The sequence below is a fragment of the Sciurus vulgaris genome (genome assembly GCF_902686455.1).
Source record: "Sciurus vulgaris genome assembly, chromosome: 11".
In the NCBI taxonomy this organism is placed as follows: domain Eukaryota; kingdom Metazoa; phylum Chordata; class Mammalia; order Rodentia; family Sciuridae; genus Sciurus; species Sciurus vulgaris.
This window is the reverse complement of record NC_136472.1, coordinates 68,906,943-68,921,705: the sequence shown is the minus strand read 5'-3', so window position 1 is coordinate 68,921,705 and position 14,763 is coordinate 68,906,943. Positions and strand designations below refer to the sequence as shown.

At 38.5% G+C, this 14,763-nt stretch overlaps 1 protein-coding gene across 1 annotated transcript; it reads right to left on the bottom strand.

The window, feature by feature from the left end:
- Positions 1 to 626: 626 nt before the first annotated feature.
- LOC306640460 (olfactory receptor 51F1-like) lies at positions 627 to 1,583 on the bottom strand (the record flags this gene model as incomplete). Its single annotated transcript, XM_079104744.1, has 1 exon — positions 627 to 1,583. The coding sequence occupies one exon, from the start codon at positions 1,581 to 1,583 to the stop codon at positions 627 to 629; it is 957 nt and encodes a 318-aa protein (XP_078960870.1).
- Between the last annotated feature and the right edge of the window lie 13,180 nt (positions 1,584 to 14,763).

Genomic DNA, 14,763 nt, shown 5'->3' with positions numbered 1-14,763 from the left:
CATAATCTAGAACTAATTATATAATTTATTATCATTAATAATATTAATGCATATTATCACTAGTTACTCATCTTTTCTGAAAAGAATAGAACCATAGGAACATAGATATTTATTTGAAAGATACCCTCTGTGGCATACTTGTTGCTGTTTTTAGTTTTCCGGGGTGTATCATAAATGGGAGGAGGGACATCATGTGTTAAAATCTTGTTTGCCCCAAATTAGTTGCATGGTCTTTGGTGGCCTACATGCCTCTAGACCTCAATATCAATATCAGCAAAATAGTTACCAATATCATATATGTCATTGTGATGTTTTGAGGAATAAGTAGACTATGTCCTACAAGCAGTTAGTAGAACAGCTAGAATAAATCAATGAGGAAATTGTAGGTGCTGTATTTTTTATATAACTTTATTATTAATATTTTCTAATTTCCCTTGCTAGGTTATAAAATTCTTGGGGTAGCATATCATACATTTGATGGAGAAAACAAAAAAAGTCCATTAACTAATGTTGAATAAATGAAAATATGAAAAAATAAATCCAATCCAATAGGCAGTGACTTACTTGGGTTGCTTTCCTACAGTGAAAATCAATATCAGAGTTTTCTCAAACTTAATAATCTCTATTTATTTTGTAAGAAAACTAAGTATAGCCTTGCGGATCTGTTTTGTTTTTACACTATAGATAATGGGGTTGAGCACAGGGGGCAGCAGCAGGTAGACATTGGCCATCATTGAATGGACCACTTTGGGGGCCGACTGACCATAACGATGAACCACAGAGAGGCTCATCATGGGAATGTAGAAAATAGCTACTGCTCCAATGTGGGACACACAGGTGCTGAACACCTTGTACCGTTCTTCAGGGGAGGCGATACTGAGAACAGAGTAAATGATGAATGTGTAAGACAGGACAATGCATGGCGTATCTATCCCTGTGGTCAGGATGAGAGCAACTAATCCACAGATGCTATTGGCCCGAGTGTCTGAGCATGCTAATTTAATCACATCTGGATGGTAGCAGTAGGAGTGGGAAAGGGGATTCATTCTACAGAAAGAGAGAGGCTTAAGGAGCACAAGTAGTGGTACTATTAAAACAACAGCACGGATAATCACTAGGAGACCCATCTGAATGATCCTGGAATTAGTGAGAATTGTAGTGTATCTCAGAGGGTCACAGATGGCCACGTAGCGGTCAAAAGCCATAGATACCAGCACCCCAGATTCCATGGAAGTGAATCCATGGAGAAAAAACATTTGGACAATGCATCTGTCTAGGCTGACTTCATTTGCATCAAACCAGAGGATACCCAAGGTTGTGGACATTGTGGAAAGAGTCAGGCCCAGATCTGTGGCTGACAGCATGGACAGGAAATAGTACATGGGCTCGTGGAGACTCTGCTGTGTGCTGATGACTAACAGGATCATGCTGTTCCCAGACAGGGCAATGGCATAAAGACAACAGAAGGGAATGGAGATCCAGGCCTGGGCAGACTCTAGGCCAGGAATGCCAGTCAGTGAGAAGGCTGGAAATCTGGATGTCAAGTTACTGAGGATGTTCATGTTGTCCTGGATTTGCAGCATTCCTCTTCCCAGTGCTCACATCCTGTAGAAGTAATAATTTATATTGTTATACAGAAACTTTTTGAATTATTTTCATTAAGGGTGTTATCTAAGCTCATAGTATCTCTATGGCTGAAAAAACTAAATAAAATTATAATAACTTATCATTCATAATTAGGGACATTTAGCAAAGATATAAGGGTTTTTAGCATTAAACCCAAGGAAAATATGTTGACGTAACTTTCCAGTTTTAGGATAACTATTTTTATAGTCTTTTAAGTTTTATCAGATTCTATGAATATAGACAGTTAAGAAACTTCAGGGGCTCTGGATGTAACTCCATGGTAGAGTGTTTACCTAGCACACCCAGGGTCCTGGGTTTCATCCCCGGAACCTCAAAAATAGAAAGTAAAAAGGTAATATCAGTGAATTCTATTTGGAATGTACTGTGGTGTAAAATAAGTAAGAGAAATCCACTTACTTACACCCATAAATTTCAAGAGTCCATGTAGTTATGAATTTTCAGGCACAGATCTCCAGATTTTGTCAACAACATAGTTTTAGAAGTTATCATTGTACATGTATCATTTTCATCCAACAACACTGATGGATATCCTCAGATGGCAGACTATTAAGAGAAAACCAATGAAGACAGCTCTGTACAAATTTTTGAAAAAGACTGTATGTATGAAATTCAGATGAGTCTAGAAGCTTTCTGAGGAACGTTACAAACCAAGAGAACATGGTGCTGTGACTGGTGCTACGTAAAATACGTTGTCCAATTGCTAAAACAGTGAATTCTGGAGAAGATTCAGAAAGTCAAATACAGCTTAGAGCATATCCTAGAAAAAGCAGTTGAATTTGAAAGATAAAATACAGAAACCTGCCATACTGGCTTGAGGAATGAATGGAAAAGTAAGTAGTGCGAAGTTGGTGTATTTTTCTCCTGGTAACTTAGCAGTAAAACAAGGAGAGAAATAAATCATGACTAACAAAGGCTATAAGAAGATTTCTAAAAGATAGAAAAGACCTAATGAAGTGTATAATTTTAAAAAGTAAGGTTAAAGATACAGCAGATAGAGAGAGAGAGATTGAAATTATAGAATGAGAAGAATTCATTGACAATTGAGTTCTGAAGACGTTTAGAGCATGATGATAATTAGGCCTCAAAAAATGAGGATCTTCATTTCCATCAGCAGTACAGAGATACCGGCAAATTGATAGTTTGGTGGAAAGTCATCTGAGGGACTTGTCACCAATGTCTACCTTTATCTGTGAATCACTAGGGGAAGGTTTCCTGCTGTCCATGAAGGATGAAGTGATAGATGCTGGACTGACAATAAGGTAGCAGTTTTCAGTAGACAGGAAATGAGAACAATTGGCTATCTAGAAAAAGCAATGTTATTGAAATTTATTTAAATATAATTGTAAAAATAATTTTAAAGTAATAGATTTACATTGTTACATCAATTTCAGGAACACTTAAATTCCAAGTATAGAAATATTAGTTATAATTCTAGCACTTTTAAATGAAGCTTTTCAAAAATACTAGGCAGCGGAGAGTAAAGTAAGTCTACACGTTACCATTTTTTTTCATGGTAGTTTTCTGTAGTTTCTGTTAATTTTGTAGTTCCCTGGAATTTCATCCTATTTTCACTATAGATTACTAGATAATGTTATATTATGGTACACCCTGTTTTCTGAATTTTCAGTATGTATGTTTGCATATTTGTGAATAGAAAGCAATCAAACTGCAAAGTCAATGCAAGGAGCACTTCTACCTTTTTATCAGCTGCAGGTGGAAAGAGAAGCCTCCTCTGTCTTTGCTAGCAGAAAGGGGATAGACTAAACTTGTGGAGGCATGGATTTTATAGTAAGTTGGGACTGAGCTGTGGGATCATCAGTAAGATGTGGATCTTCTTTGAGCCATGGTCACTGAAATCCCTTTCTCCCTTTTTATAAATATAGGACAGTGCTTTGAAATCTCTGAAGGATTTTTGTCACTACCTCAAGTGAACAGAGGTCTCCAGAGATATTTGAAATGGAAAGGAAAGCAAAAGGAACTAAATTATCCATTCTTACTCAGCTTTCCATATCAATATATTCTGTATCAGTGAGTTTAATCAACCATAGATGGAAACTGGAAAAATTGGCATATCTGCTGAACATGAACAGAATTTTTCTTATTATCCCCTAAACACTATAGTATAAAAACTAATTGTATGGCATTTTCATTGTATTCAGTATTAAAAGCAATCTGGAGATGATTTATTGTATACAGTGGGATGTGCAAACGCAACATCATTTTATATGGGATCAAAGCATCTGTGCATTCAGGTGTACATGGACGTCATATAAACAGTTCCCCATGAATATTGAGTGACGACTATAAATGGAAAGTCTATTGAATTCTTTATATATTCTGAAGATTAATCCTCTGTTGGAAGAATAGCTAGCCAAGATTTGTTTTCCATTCTCTAGGTTCTCTATTCACACATTTTATAGTGTTATTTGCCATGTAAATATTTTTTTTCTTTGATGCCATCCCATTTACTAATGCTTGATAATATTTCCTGAGTTTTTGGAGTTCTAGTGAGGAAGTCATTACTTGTGCCTGAATGTTGTTGAGTTGACCTTACATTTTCCTCCAAGTAGCTGCAAAGTTTCTGTTCTAATTACTAATTAAAAGACCTGTTCAATTCTGTTCAAATTAGGTCTTTGATTCACTTTGGAAAGTTTAGACATTGTTCTTGACGCTGGGAAATAGGAGGATGCTTGTCATTTTCTAATAATTTTAAACATTTTGGGAAGATAGGAATACAAACTACTATTGACTGGAATACATATGGTGACAAAGAAGCTTGAGAAAAATTTTCATTCCAGTCTCCTAGGCCTATATAAAAATATTGACTCATAAGGTCATATGATATGTCTATTCTCAAAACAATCTCATTTCAACCAGAAATGGATCAGCTCCTGATTTCCTGATATATTAATTTGGCCCCATTGTGCTCCTGTCTGGAGACACTGCAGTATATGGAAAATACTCACGTACATGTGTACTTGTTCTCTTTCTTGATATTTTAATGGAGAATTAAGTTTAAGATGCAGGATTGTTGGGGAAGTTTGGCATCCCTTGTCAATGTGGGCTGTTGAGTAATAGGGCAGACTTCTCAACAGCCCAGCTATTCTAGATTCATAGGAAAGAAGATCCACACCAAAAGACTGCATTTCTCCTTTATAGAGACGACAGACACTGAATGAGATTATTGTGTTTGCTTGGAAAACAATATCAATTTGATCCTAATTTAGACATTTTTGAGTGATTTCTATTTGATTATTATACCTATGTTCTCTTGCTTGAGAAATTTCAATGACAGAAAATCTGAGAGGTTCAATTCAAGCACTACATAAGCCCCCCCATGGAACATTTGGACAGGTAGTTGAACAACAAAAATGGACTGTGAGCAAATCATTGTGAGCATTTTCAATGATTTTTAAAGAATGAGAAGTCACCACTGTTCCTTGAAGGATCTAATATTCTTAATGAGGTTTATTCTCGGCTGATCTGTAAGGAAATAATGAAATGGTTTCTGATGGCCTCCTTGTACTCAAGCCTCTGTGTAATGCTCTCATGAGTGTAGGTAGTAACCGTGACTCTCTTGTAACCAACAGGATATGGAGATGGTGATGGATCTCATGTGCATGCTTGTCATCCTGACTTTGGTGAAAAAAGCTGCTAAGTGGGGCAGACAGAGCCTGAGGGCATATGCCAGCCATCCATGAGCCAGGAGGTAAATTGGCCTTCTGCAGACAGTATCTAGTGAGAAATTGAGTCCTTCCATCAACAAGTACTGATGGAATTCTGCTCAAAACGATGCAAACTTGGAAGCCTGTTCTTCTGCAACTAAGGCTGAAATGAGACACCAGTGTCATTTAAGAACACAGCTAAGCCGTACTAGACTTCTGACATAAAATTCTGTGTTGTTTTAAGGCACTACTTAATGGTTTAATAAAATGTAGCCTGGTTGTTTTTCAATACCATGCCATCTCTGGTTGCTATGGACATAGAAACATTAATATACTGAGTGACATTTGCTCCTTTCCCAAGTGATATGTCATGATTTTTCATGTGGGTTTCAAAGAGTTGAAGGCAAAAATTGAACTTTTACCTTGTGTACTTCAATTAAAATCCTCCAGATACATCTCCATGAACATACATGTTCATGTTCATGGAGAACAAATAAGGTTCTATTGATTTATAAATGAATTTTGAAAGCTAATCACTAGATTTAGTAAGCCGCTCTTTTCTTTAGTGCATCAGTCAATGATTTATCAAACATAAGTGCAGTCCAGCCAATGATATAGAATAGGTTCAGCAAGATTTTTTTTTTCTTTTTCTCTTATAAGGGCTCATAGAGTAAATATTTTAGTTTTTCATGTCATGTAATTCTTGTTCTTAAGTACTCAACTTTATGTTGCAGCATGAAAATGGTCATCAACAATACTGAGAGGATACATGGATAGTTCCAAATATAAGTTTCATTCGCAAAATCAGGAATGGAGCCAGATTGGGCAGTGGGCTGGGTCATAATTTGCCAATCTTCATATACAACATTACTCAATATCCAACGCTACCCCATCCCAGTAACTTCTCTCTCTTTCATTTAGAGTAATTACTATCTTGATTTCCCACATCCAGATTACCTTTATCTGTGATTTGCTTCTATTTTACAATAAAATACAAACATACAACTGGAATAATTCACTATTTATGTTTTTGTGTCTACCTCCTTTCTTGGTGTGTGTGTGATTTATCCATTTCTTGTGGTTCATTTTAATTCTTGTAAGTGAATCAATATGCCCAGAATTGTTGATTCTTCTTTTTCTGAGCACTTCAGTTACGTTCAGGTTTTTGTTATAAATTATTACACTGCTATGAACATTTCACAAGTTTTACAGAATTCATATATAGGCCATTTATTTTTGTAATATTCTTGGAGTGAAATTGCAGAGTTCATTGGGATGCTTCCAGACTTTTGTGAAAGAGTGTAGCAATTTACCTTCAGGTCAGCAGAATATGAACATCCCTTTTAAACTGTCTTTACCAGTATTTAGTTTAACCAGTATTTCTTATTTATTTTTATTCTTCTTTTAGTTATGTACAACACCAGGATACACCCTGACATAGTCACAAATGTATGAAATACAACCCGCTCCAATTCATTCCCCAGTGCTTTCCTGGCCCCTGTGTTCCACTGCTTCCTTTTCAATTCATTTATAGTTTACTTTCCAGGACCCACCATGCCATGTCCATGCATGCACGCATGGAAGTTTGTTTAGATTTATTCCACTCTCCCTTTTTCCCACCCCTTCTTCCTCCTCCTTCATTCCCTTTGTTTACCCTACTGATCTTTCCTCCATTTTGATGGAATCTCCTATCCTTTTTTTTTTTCTTCTCTCTCTCTCTCTTTCTTTTTTAAAAAAATCCTCCTGCTTGAAACCAACCTAGGTGCCCTTCAGCCAGATGGGTGATGAATGGATAAAGAAAATGTGGTATATATACACAATGGAGTACTACTCAACCATAAAGAAGAATGAAATTATGGGTGGAAATGAAGTCTGTCATGCTAAGTAAAATAAGTTGTCCCAAAAATCAAGGTCGACTGTTTGCCAGTGACTTTAATGCTACTTGTTGTCTATCTGATTTTTCTATCTGTCCTCATTTTCCTTACTAATGATATATACCTTTTCATATGATTAATGGCATTTCATAATTTTTTATAAAGTTTCTCTTCTGAGCATTTCCACAATTTTCCATTAGCTCTTTTGTTATTGATTTATGCAGTTTTATATACAGGACACAAGTCCTGTTTCCAATTTTAGGTCTCAAAAGTGTCCCTCGTTGAACAGAGTTTCTGACTCTTTTCTGTTTTTCCGTGAGTTTTAGTGTCTTACAATTCCATTTGTCACTTGCTCCAACAGCTAATCTATATTGTCCTGTTATTTTTAGAAGCTTTTTATAAAACTATTGACTTCCATTTGACATCAATTTTTGTTGATGGCTTTAGGTGGAGGTCAAATTTATTCTCTGTTACCACCATTTCACCCAATTATCCAACTCATTGCTATATACCCAAGGAACTAAAAACAGCATCTTAGAGTGACACATCAATGTTTTATAGCAGCTCAATTCAGAATAGCTAAGCTATAACCAACCCAGGTGCCTTTCAACAGGTGAATGGATAAACAAAATGTGGTAGGTATACACAATGGAATATCAATCAGCAATAAAGAAGAATGATTTGGTGAACATTGCTTGAAAGTGGATGGATCTGAAGACTATTATGCCAAGCAAAATAAGCCTATCCCCAAAAAACAAGTCAAATGTTCTATCTGATATGTGGATGCTAACACACAAGCAGAAGGGGAGGGGAAGAATAAAAGTTCAGTAGATAATAGACAAAGGGGAATGAAGGGAAGAGAGGAAGGACAGGAATAGGAAAACAGTGGAATGATTCTGACCTAACTTTCTTATGTACATACATGAATACACCACAGTGAATCTCTGTGTCATGTATAAGCAAAAGACTGGGATACTACTTAGAATAAGACGTAATTCATATTCGTGTAAATAAGTCAAATTGTACTCTACTGTCACATAAAACTAGAAGAACAAAAATTTTAAAAATTAATCTACAGTATATGCCTCAAATATATATTCATCTATGTGTATAAACATATAGATTGATTATAGATGTGTACAAACACACACAAATATGCACACACTACATAGGGATGCTGATAAAACTATCTGCATTTCCTTTTGTATAAATAATGAAATAGCAGAAAAATTTTAGTCTTGTTTGTAAATATACACTTAACTAGGAAATTCCATGGAGGAAATCTTCTTTTCTTCTCAGCTCTATGGTTCAATGCTTGCAGTAAATACATTCCATACATGCAGTGTGTGTGTTTTGGGTAAAATGTTTTGCCCCACTACTCAGTTTGTCTAATTGTGTGCTCAAACCACATATTGTTTTAAGAACTGCAGCCCTATCAGAAGGCCTGGTGTGAAGCAGAGTGACACTTCAACTTTATTCTTTTGATTTCATCATGGATTTTAGACACATCCACCCACATCCACAGAGATATTTTTGAGGTTCTGGTGGAATTGAGCTGAATCTATAAACTGACTTTGAAAGATATTTCTACAGCACTCAGTACTGAATTGTCTAATGAGTTAATGTGGTTTATTCTTCCACTTAGCAAGGATTAGTTTACTTTCAATTATATTTTACAGATTTCAGGGTAGAGGTATCTTACACTTAGGTTAAGTTTATTCTCTGATATTTATTGTTTTTGATTAACATCATGTAAACCCTTACATTTATTCTCCTGTATATTTGTGAAAATAAGAAAAATAACTTTTATATGGTAATAATGTCTCAGAGATCTTGTCAAACCTTGATTTAAAGTTTATAATGGGCTCTTCTTATTTTCTATGTAACCTATTATGTTCTCTGTATATAATATTTTTATTTCTTCCTTCCTTTCCATTTAACTGTGTGTCTCTGTTTTATCTTTTTCTTGGTCTTCTGTAATGTTGAATAAAATTGATTTATAAACAAGTTTATTACACTTTAGGAAGTGATAATTTTCTCATTTTTTGACGTTTATTTAGAGTCAGATCTTACCACTATAAACTGAAGTCAATTGTTCTTTTAGTTCCTTGTTCCCATTGCCTGCCTTTCACCTACCCATCACCCACTGTCTGAGGTCCACCTGCTGTTCATCCATGGGTAGCCTGCAGACTGCCCACAGACTGCCAGCTGTTGCCTAGAAGTCCACTGTCACAGTATTCATGGATTTGGTTACATGTGGCTGCTGCCATTTTGGAACAAGAGGAAGGACCTGCAGGACCCCCAGCTTGACTGACTGCACCCTGCCTCCAGGATCCCTGGCCCGAAGAACAGTACCCCAAATTCACTCTAAGCCCATGTCCCATGCTGCAGTTCCCCATTTGCCAACACATTTGGAAGCCAGCGCAGCCATCTTGGAATATACTGCAAGCAGAAGTTGCCATCATTAGGGGTAGCAAATACCATCCTGAGATGCCTAACAACCAACTTCTTTAGATCATACTTTCACACTTCCTGTGATCTAGAAGTTCTATATACTCTTTTCTTATCCCATTAGCAGTTACATCGTACACCCCTCCCCATCCTCTTTTTTCCTCCCTTAGAAACTGCAGAACTCATTGCAAATCTATTTGTAATACTATAGATAATATTTGAATTCAACCTCTCCGTTTACTATGACAATATTATTAATACCTTCATAGAGGTTATTTGGTTTAGGGCTACATGTTTTCTGTACTGGCTGTGAATATTGATCTCCTTCTTAAAGAAGTTGTTTTGGAAACCTGCAAGCTCACTATAAGCCTATAGTTGGGAAACTACAATACCCCAGATCTGCACTGCTAGAGGGGAACACATGTGAACAACATAAAAAAAAAAAAAAACAGGGGAAGAAAGTGTTCCAAACAAACCATGATTCTATATTAATATGATCCAATGACAGTGTGGTAGAAGAAATGTCAAAAAAGAATTCAGAATATATATAATTAAAACGATTCATGAAGCCAAAGACAAGATAAGAGAGCAAATGCAGGCAATGAATGATCACTCCAATAAACAGTTGAAAGAGCAACTGCAGGAAGCAAAAGATCATTTCAACAGAGATACACATTCTAAAAAAAAAACAACAGCAACAACAAGAACAACAACAACAACAACAAAAATCAAACAGAAATCCTTGAAATGAAGGAAACAATAAACCAAATAAAAAACTCAAACGAAAGCATCACCAACAGACTAGATCACTTGGAAGACAGAACATCAGACAATGAAGACAAAATATTTAATCTTGAAAATGAAGTTGACCAAACAGAGAAGATTGCAAGAAATCATAAATGGAACCTTCAAGAATTATGACATATCATGAAAAGACAAAATTTAACAATTATCAGGATAGAGAAAGGCACAGAGATACAAACCGAAGGAATGAACAACCTATTCAATAAAATAATTACAGAAAATTCCCAAAATCTGAAGAGTGAAATGGAAAATCAACTACAAGAGGCTTATAGAACACCAAATGCACAAAATCACAACAGATACACACCAAGGCACATTATAATGAAAATGCATAACATCCAAATTAAAGATAGAATTTTAAATATTGTGGGAGAAAAGTTTCAGATTACATGTAGGGGGAAACCAATAGAGATATCAGCAGCTTTCTCAGCCCAGACCCTAAAAGCTAGCAGGCCTGAAACAACATATCTAAAGCTCAGAAAGAACATGATTAGCAATCAAGAATATTATACCCAACAAAACTAACCTTCAGATTTGAAGATGAAATAAAATCCTTCCATGATCAACACAAGTTTAAAGAATTTACAAATAGAAAGCCTGCACTACAAACATTCTCAGCAAAATATTCCATGAGGAGGAAATGAAAACAACGTAGGTCAGCAAAGGGAGGAACTACCTTAAAGGAAAAGTCAATCAAAGGAGAAACCAAGTTAAAAACTGAAAAAATAAAAAGCCAAAATGACTGGGAATACCAATCATATCTTAATAATAACCCTGAACGTTAATGGCTTAAACTCATCAATCAATCAAAAGACATAGACTTACAGATTGAATTAAAAAGCAAGACCCAACAATATGCTGCGTTCAAGAGACTCATCTCATAGAAAAGAACATCCACAGACTAAAGGTGAAAGAATGGGAAAAACCTATCACAGTGAGGGGGTTTCAAGATGGTGGCCTAGAGGGTGGCTGCATTTCATGTTGCTCCAGGACTCAGGATTCAAAAGAGGAGATATTGAGACACTTGGGACCACTCAAAGCAGCCGGGTGACTCCCTCCCGTTGGGGAGGCGTCCTGGATGGGACGGTAGTCCCGGAACACAGGGAACTTTGTGAAGTAGAGCTGCCGGCGAGATGCCCCTCCCCCCGCTGGAGCAGTGAACTTGGACAACTGGGAGCTTCGTAGAGGAGGCCGCTCAGCACAGCGCTGGGACTCGGAGCAACCACTGGGGCTTCGGCGGCTGCCCAGGGGAGGAGCGGCGAGGAGAGCTGTGTGGACTCAGGACACCGGGGCCTGCCCTGAGGAGGAGGAGGAAGAGCGTGGCCACATGGATTCGGAGTGACTGCACCAGAGCTACAGGCAGTTGCCAGAGGAGAAGCCACGTGGCAAGCTGTTTGGACTCTAAGCGACCGCTTCTGAACACCGGGGCCTGCCCTGTGGACCACGAGGAGGAGGAGGAGCGCGGCCGCTTGGATTCGGAGTGACTACACCAGAGCTACAGGCGGTTGCCAGAGGAGGGGCTGCGTGGCGAGCTGTTTGGACTCAGACCACTTCTGAACACCAGGGCCTGCCCTGAGGAGTAGGAGGAGGAGGAGTAGGAGCACAGCGGGTCGTTTGGACCCGTGGTGACTGCATTAGAGCTCCAGGCGGCTGCTGAGAGGAGGAGGTGAGTGGTAAGTTGTTTGGACTTAAAGTGACAGCTCCTGAACGCAGGGGGGCTGCCTGGAGGAGAAGCGTGGTGGGTCGCTTGGTCTCGAGTGGCCGCACCAGAGCTCCGGGCGGTTGCCCAGAGGACGCGTGCAGCGGGTCACATGAATTCAGAGCCACTCAGCGCGACCGCTCCTGAACACCCGGGGAGTTATCTGGAGAAGGAGGAGGAACGGGGAAGGTCACTTCGACTCGGAGTGATTGATTGTCCAGGGCTACGGGTGGTTGGTGGGAGGAGGAGGGACGCAGTGAGTTTCTTGGACTCCTAGTGACCGCACCGGAATACTGGGCAGCTGTCTTGAGGAAGAGGCGTGTGGCGGGTCTCTGGGACTCAGAGCGATTGTTCGGGGCCACAGGTGGCTGCTCAGAGGAGGGGCCGCATAGCCAGGCGATTAGGTGCAGAGCAGGGTCCCAGGATCTAGGAGGCTTCTGGGTGGAAGAGCCGCACAGAGACAGGCTTAGGGGCGGAGCGAAGGTTCCAGGACTGCGGGCAGATTCTCTGAGGAGGGGCAGCCTAAGGAGATTCATCTGCGAAGGGTGAGGCTCCCAGGCCCAGGAGGTAGGGCCGGGCCCCTGGGAACTTTGCAGAGGAAGGCAGCCCAGCCCAGGCGGTAGCTGTAAATTGAGGTGAACCTCTAGGAGGGAACTGACCAGCGAGACCTCCCCACTGGGTGAGTCTTCCCTGCCGGGTGAAGTTTCCCCACAAGGACAGTAAAACCAGAGACTCAGGCCCAAACAGGCCTTGCCTCAGCCCGCAGCCTAGGTCCCCTTTGGATGACCATTGGTCAACAAGTGGAGGCACCTCTGCCCACTAGCAGGGATTATACCCCACCTGAAGGCCACCACTCCTAGAGAGGCAGCTTCCTTGTGGAGCACTGCAGAATCAACTTCCTCCAAGACTTCAGCCTACTAATTCTAAGGGGGGATCTATATAGGAATCTTCAGGGACATTGTAAGTCAATAGAGGTAATCTGCAATATCTCAGTGGACCACTGATACCTGAACAGTATGAGAAAACAAGGAAAGAAAATGGTGCAAACAAATCTAGATGTTACATCAATAAAACAAAATGACAGCATGGCAGAAGAAATGACAGAAAAGGAGTTCAGAATGTACATAATTAAAATGATCAGAGAAGCAAACGATGAGATGAAAGAGCAAATGCAAGCATTGAATGATCGCACCAATCGACAGTTAAAAGAGCAAATACAGGAAGCAAAAGATCATTTCAATAAAGAGTTAGAGATATTGAAAAAAAACCAAACAGAAATCCTTGACATGAAGGAAACAATAAACCAAATTAAGAACTCCATGGAAAGCATATCCAGTAGGATAGAACACCTGGAAGACAGAACCTCAGACATTGAAGACAAATATTTAACCTTGAAAACAAAGTTGAACAAACAGAGAAAGATGGTAAGAAATCATGAAGAGAATCTACAAGAACTATGGGATATCATGAAAAGGCCAAATTTAAGAATTATTGGGATTGAGGAAGGCTTAGAGAAACAAACCAAAGGAATGAACAATTTATTCAATGACGTAATATCAGAAAATTTCCCAAATCTGAAGTATGAAATGGAAAATCAAGTTCAAGAGGCTTATAGGACTCCAAATACACAAAATTACAACAGACCCACACCAAGGCACATTATTATGAAAATACCTAACATACAAAATAAAGACAGAATTTTAAAGGCTGTGAGAGAAAAGAACCAAATTACATTCAGGGGAAAACCAATACGGATATCAGCAGATTTTTTCAATCCAGACCCTCACATCTAAAAGGACCTGGAACAACATTTTTCAAGCCCTGAAAGAAAATGGATGCCAACCAAGAATCTTATACCCAGCAAAACTTACCTTCAAATTTGACGATGAAATAAAATCCTTCCATGATAAACAAAAGCTAAAAGAATTTACAAAAAGAAAGCCAACATTACAGAACATTCTCAGCAAAATATTCCATGAGGAAGAGATGAAAAACAAAGAAGCAAATCAGCAAAGGGAGGAATTATCCTAAAGGAGTTGTCAAATAAAGGAGGAAACAAGTTGTGTCAAACAAATAAATAAATAAAATTTAAAAAATGAACCAAATGACTGGGAAACCAAATCATATCTCAATAATAAACCTGAATGTTAATGGCCTGAATTCATCAATCAAAAGACATAGACTGGCAGATTGGATTAAAAAGAAAGATCCAACAATATGTTGCCTGCAAGAGACTCACCTCATAGAAAAAGATACCCATAGACTAAAGGTGAAAGGATGGGGAAAAACATACCATGCACATGGACTCAGCAAAAGAGCTGGAGTATCCATCCTCATTTCTGATAATGTGGACTTCAAGCCAAAGTTAGTGAGAAGGGATAAAGAAGGTCATTTCATACTGCTTAAGGGAAGCATAAATCAGCAAGATATAACAATCATAAACATCTATGCCCCAGACAGTGGCTCATCCATGTACGTCAAACAAATTCTTCTCAATTTCAGAAACCAAATAGACCATAACACAATAATACTAGGTGATTTTAACATGCCTCTCTCACCACTGGACAGATCTTCCAGACAAAAATTGAACAAAGAAACCATAGATCTCAATAACACAATCAAT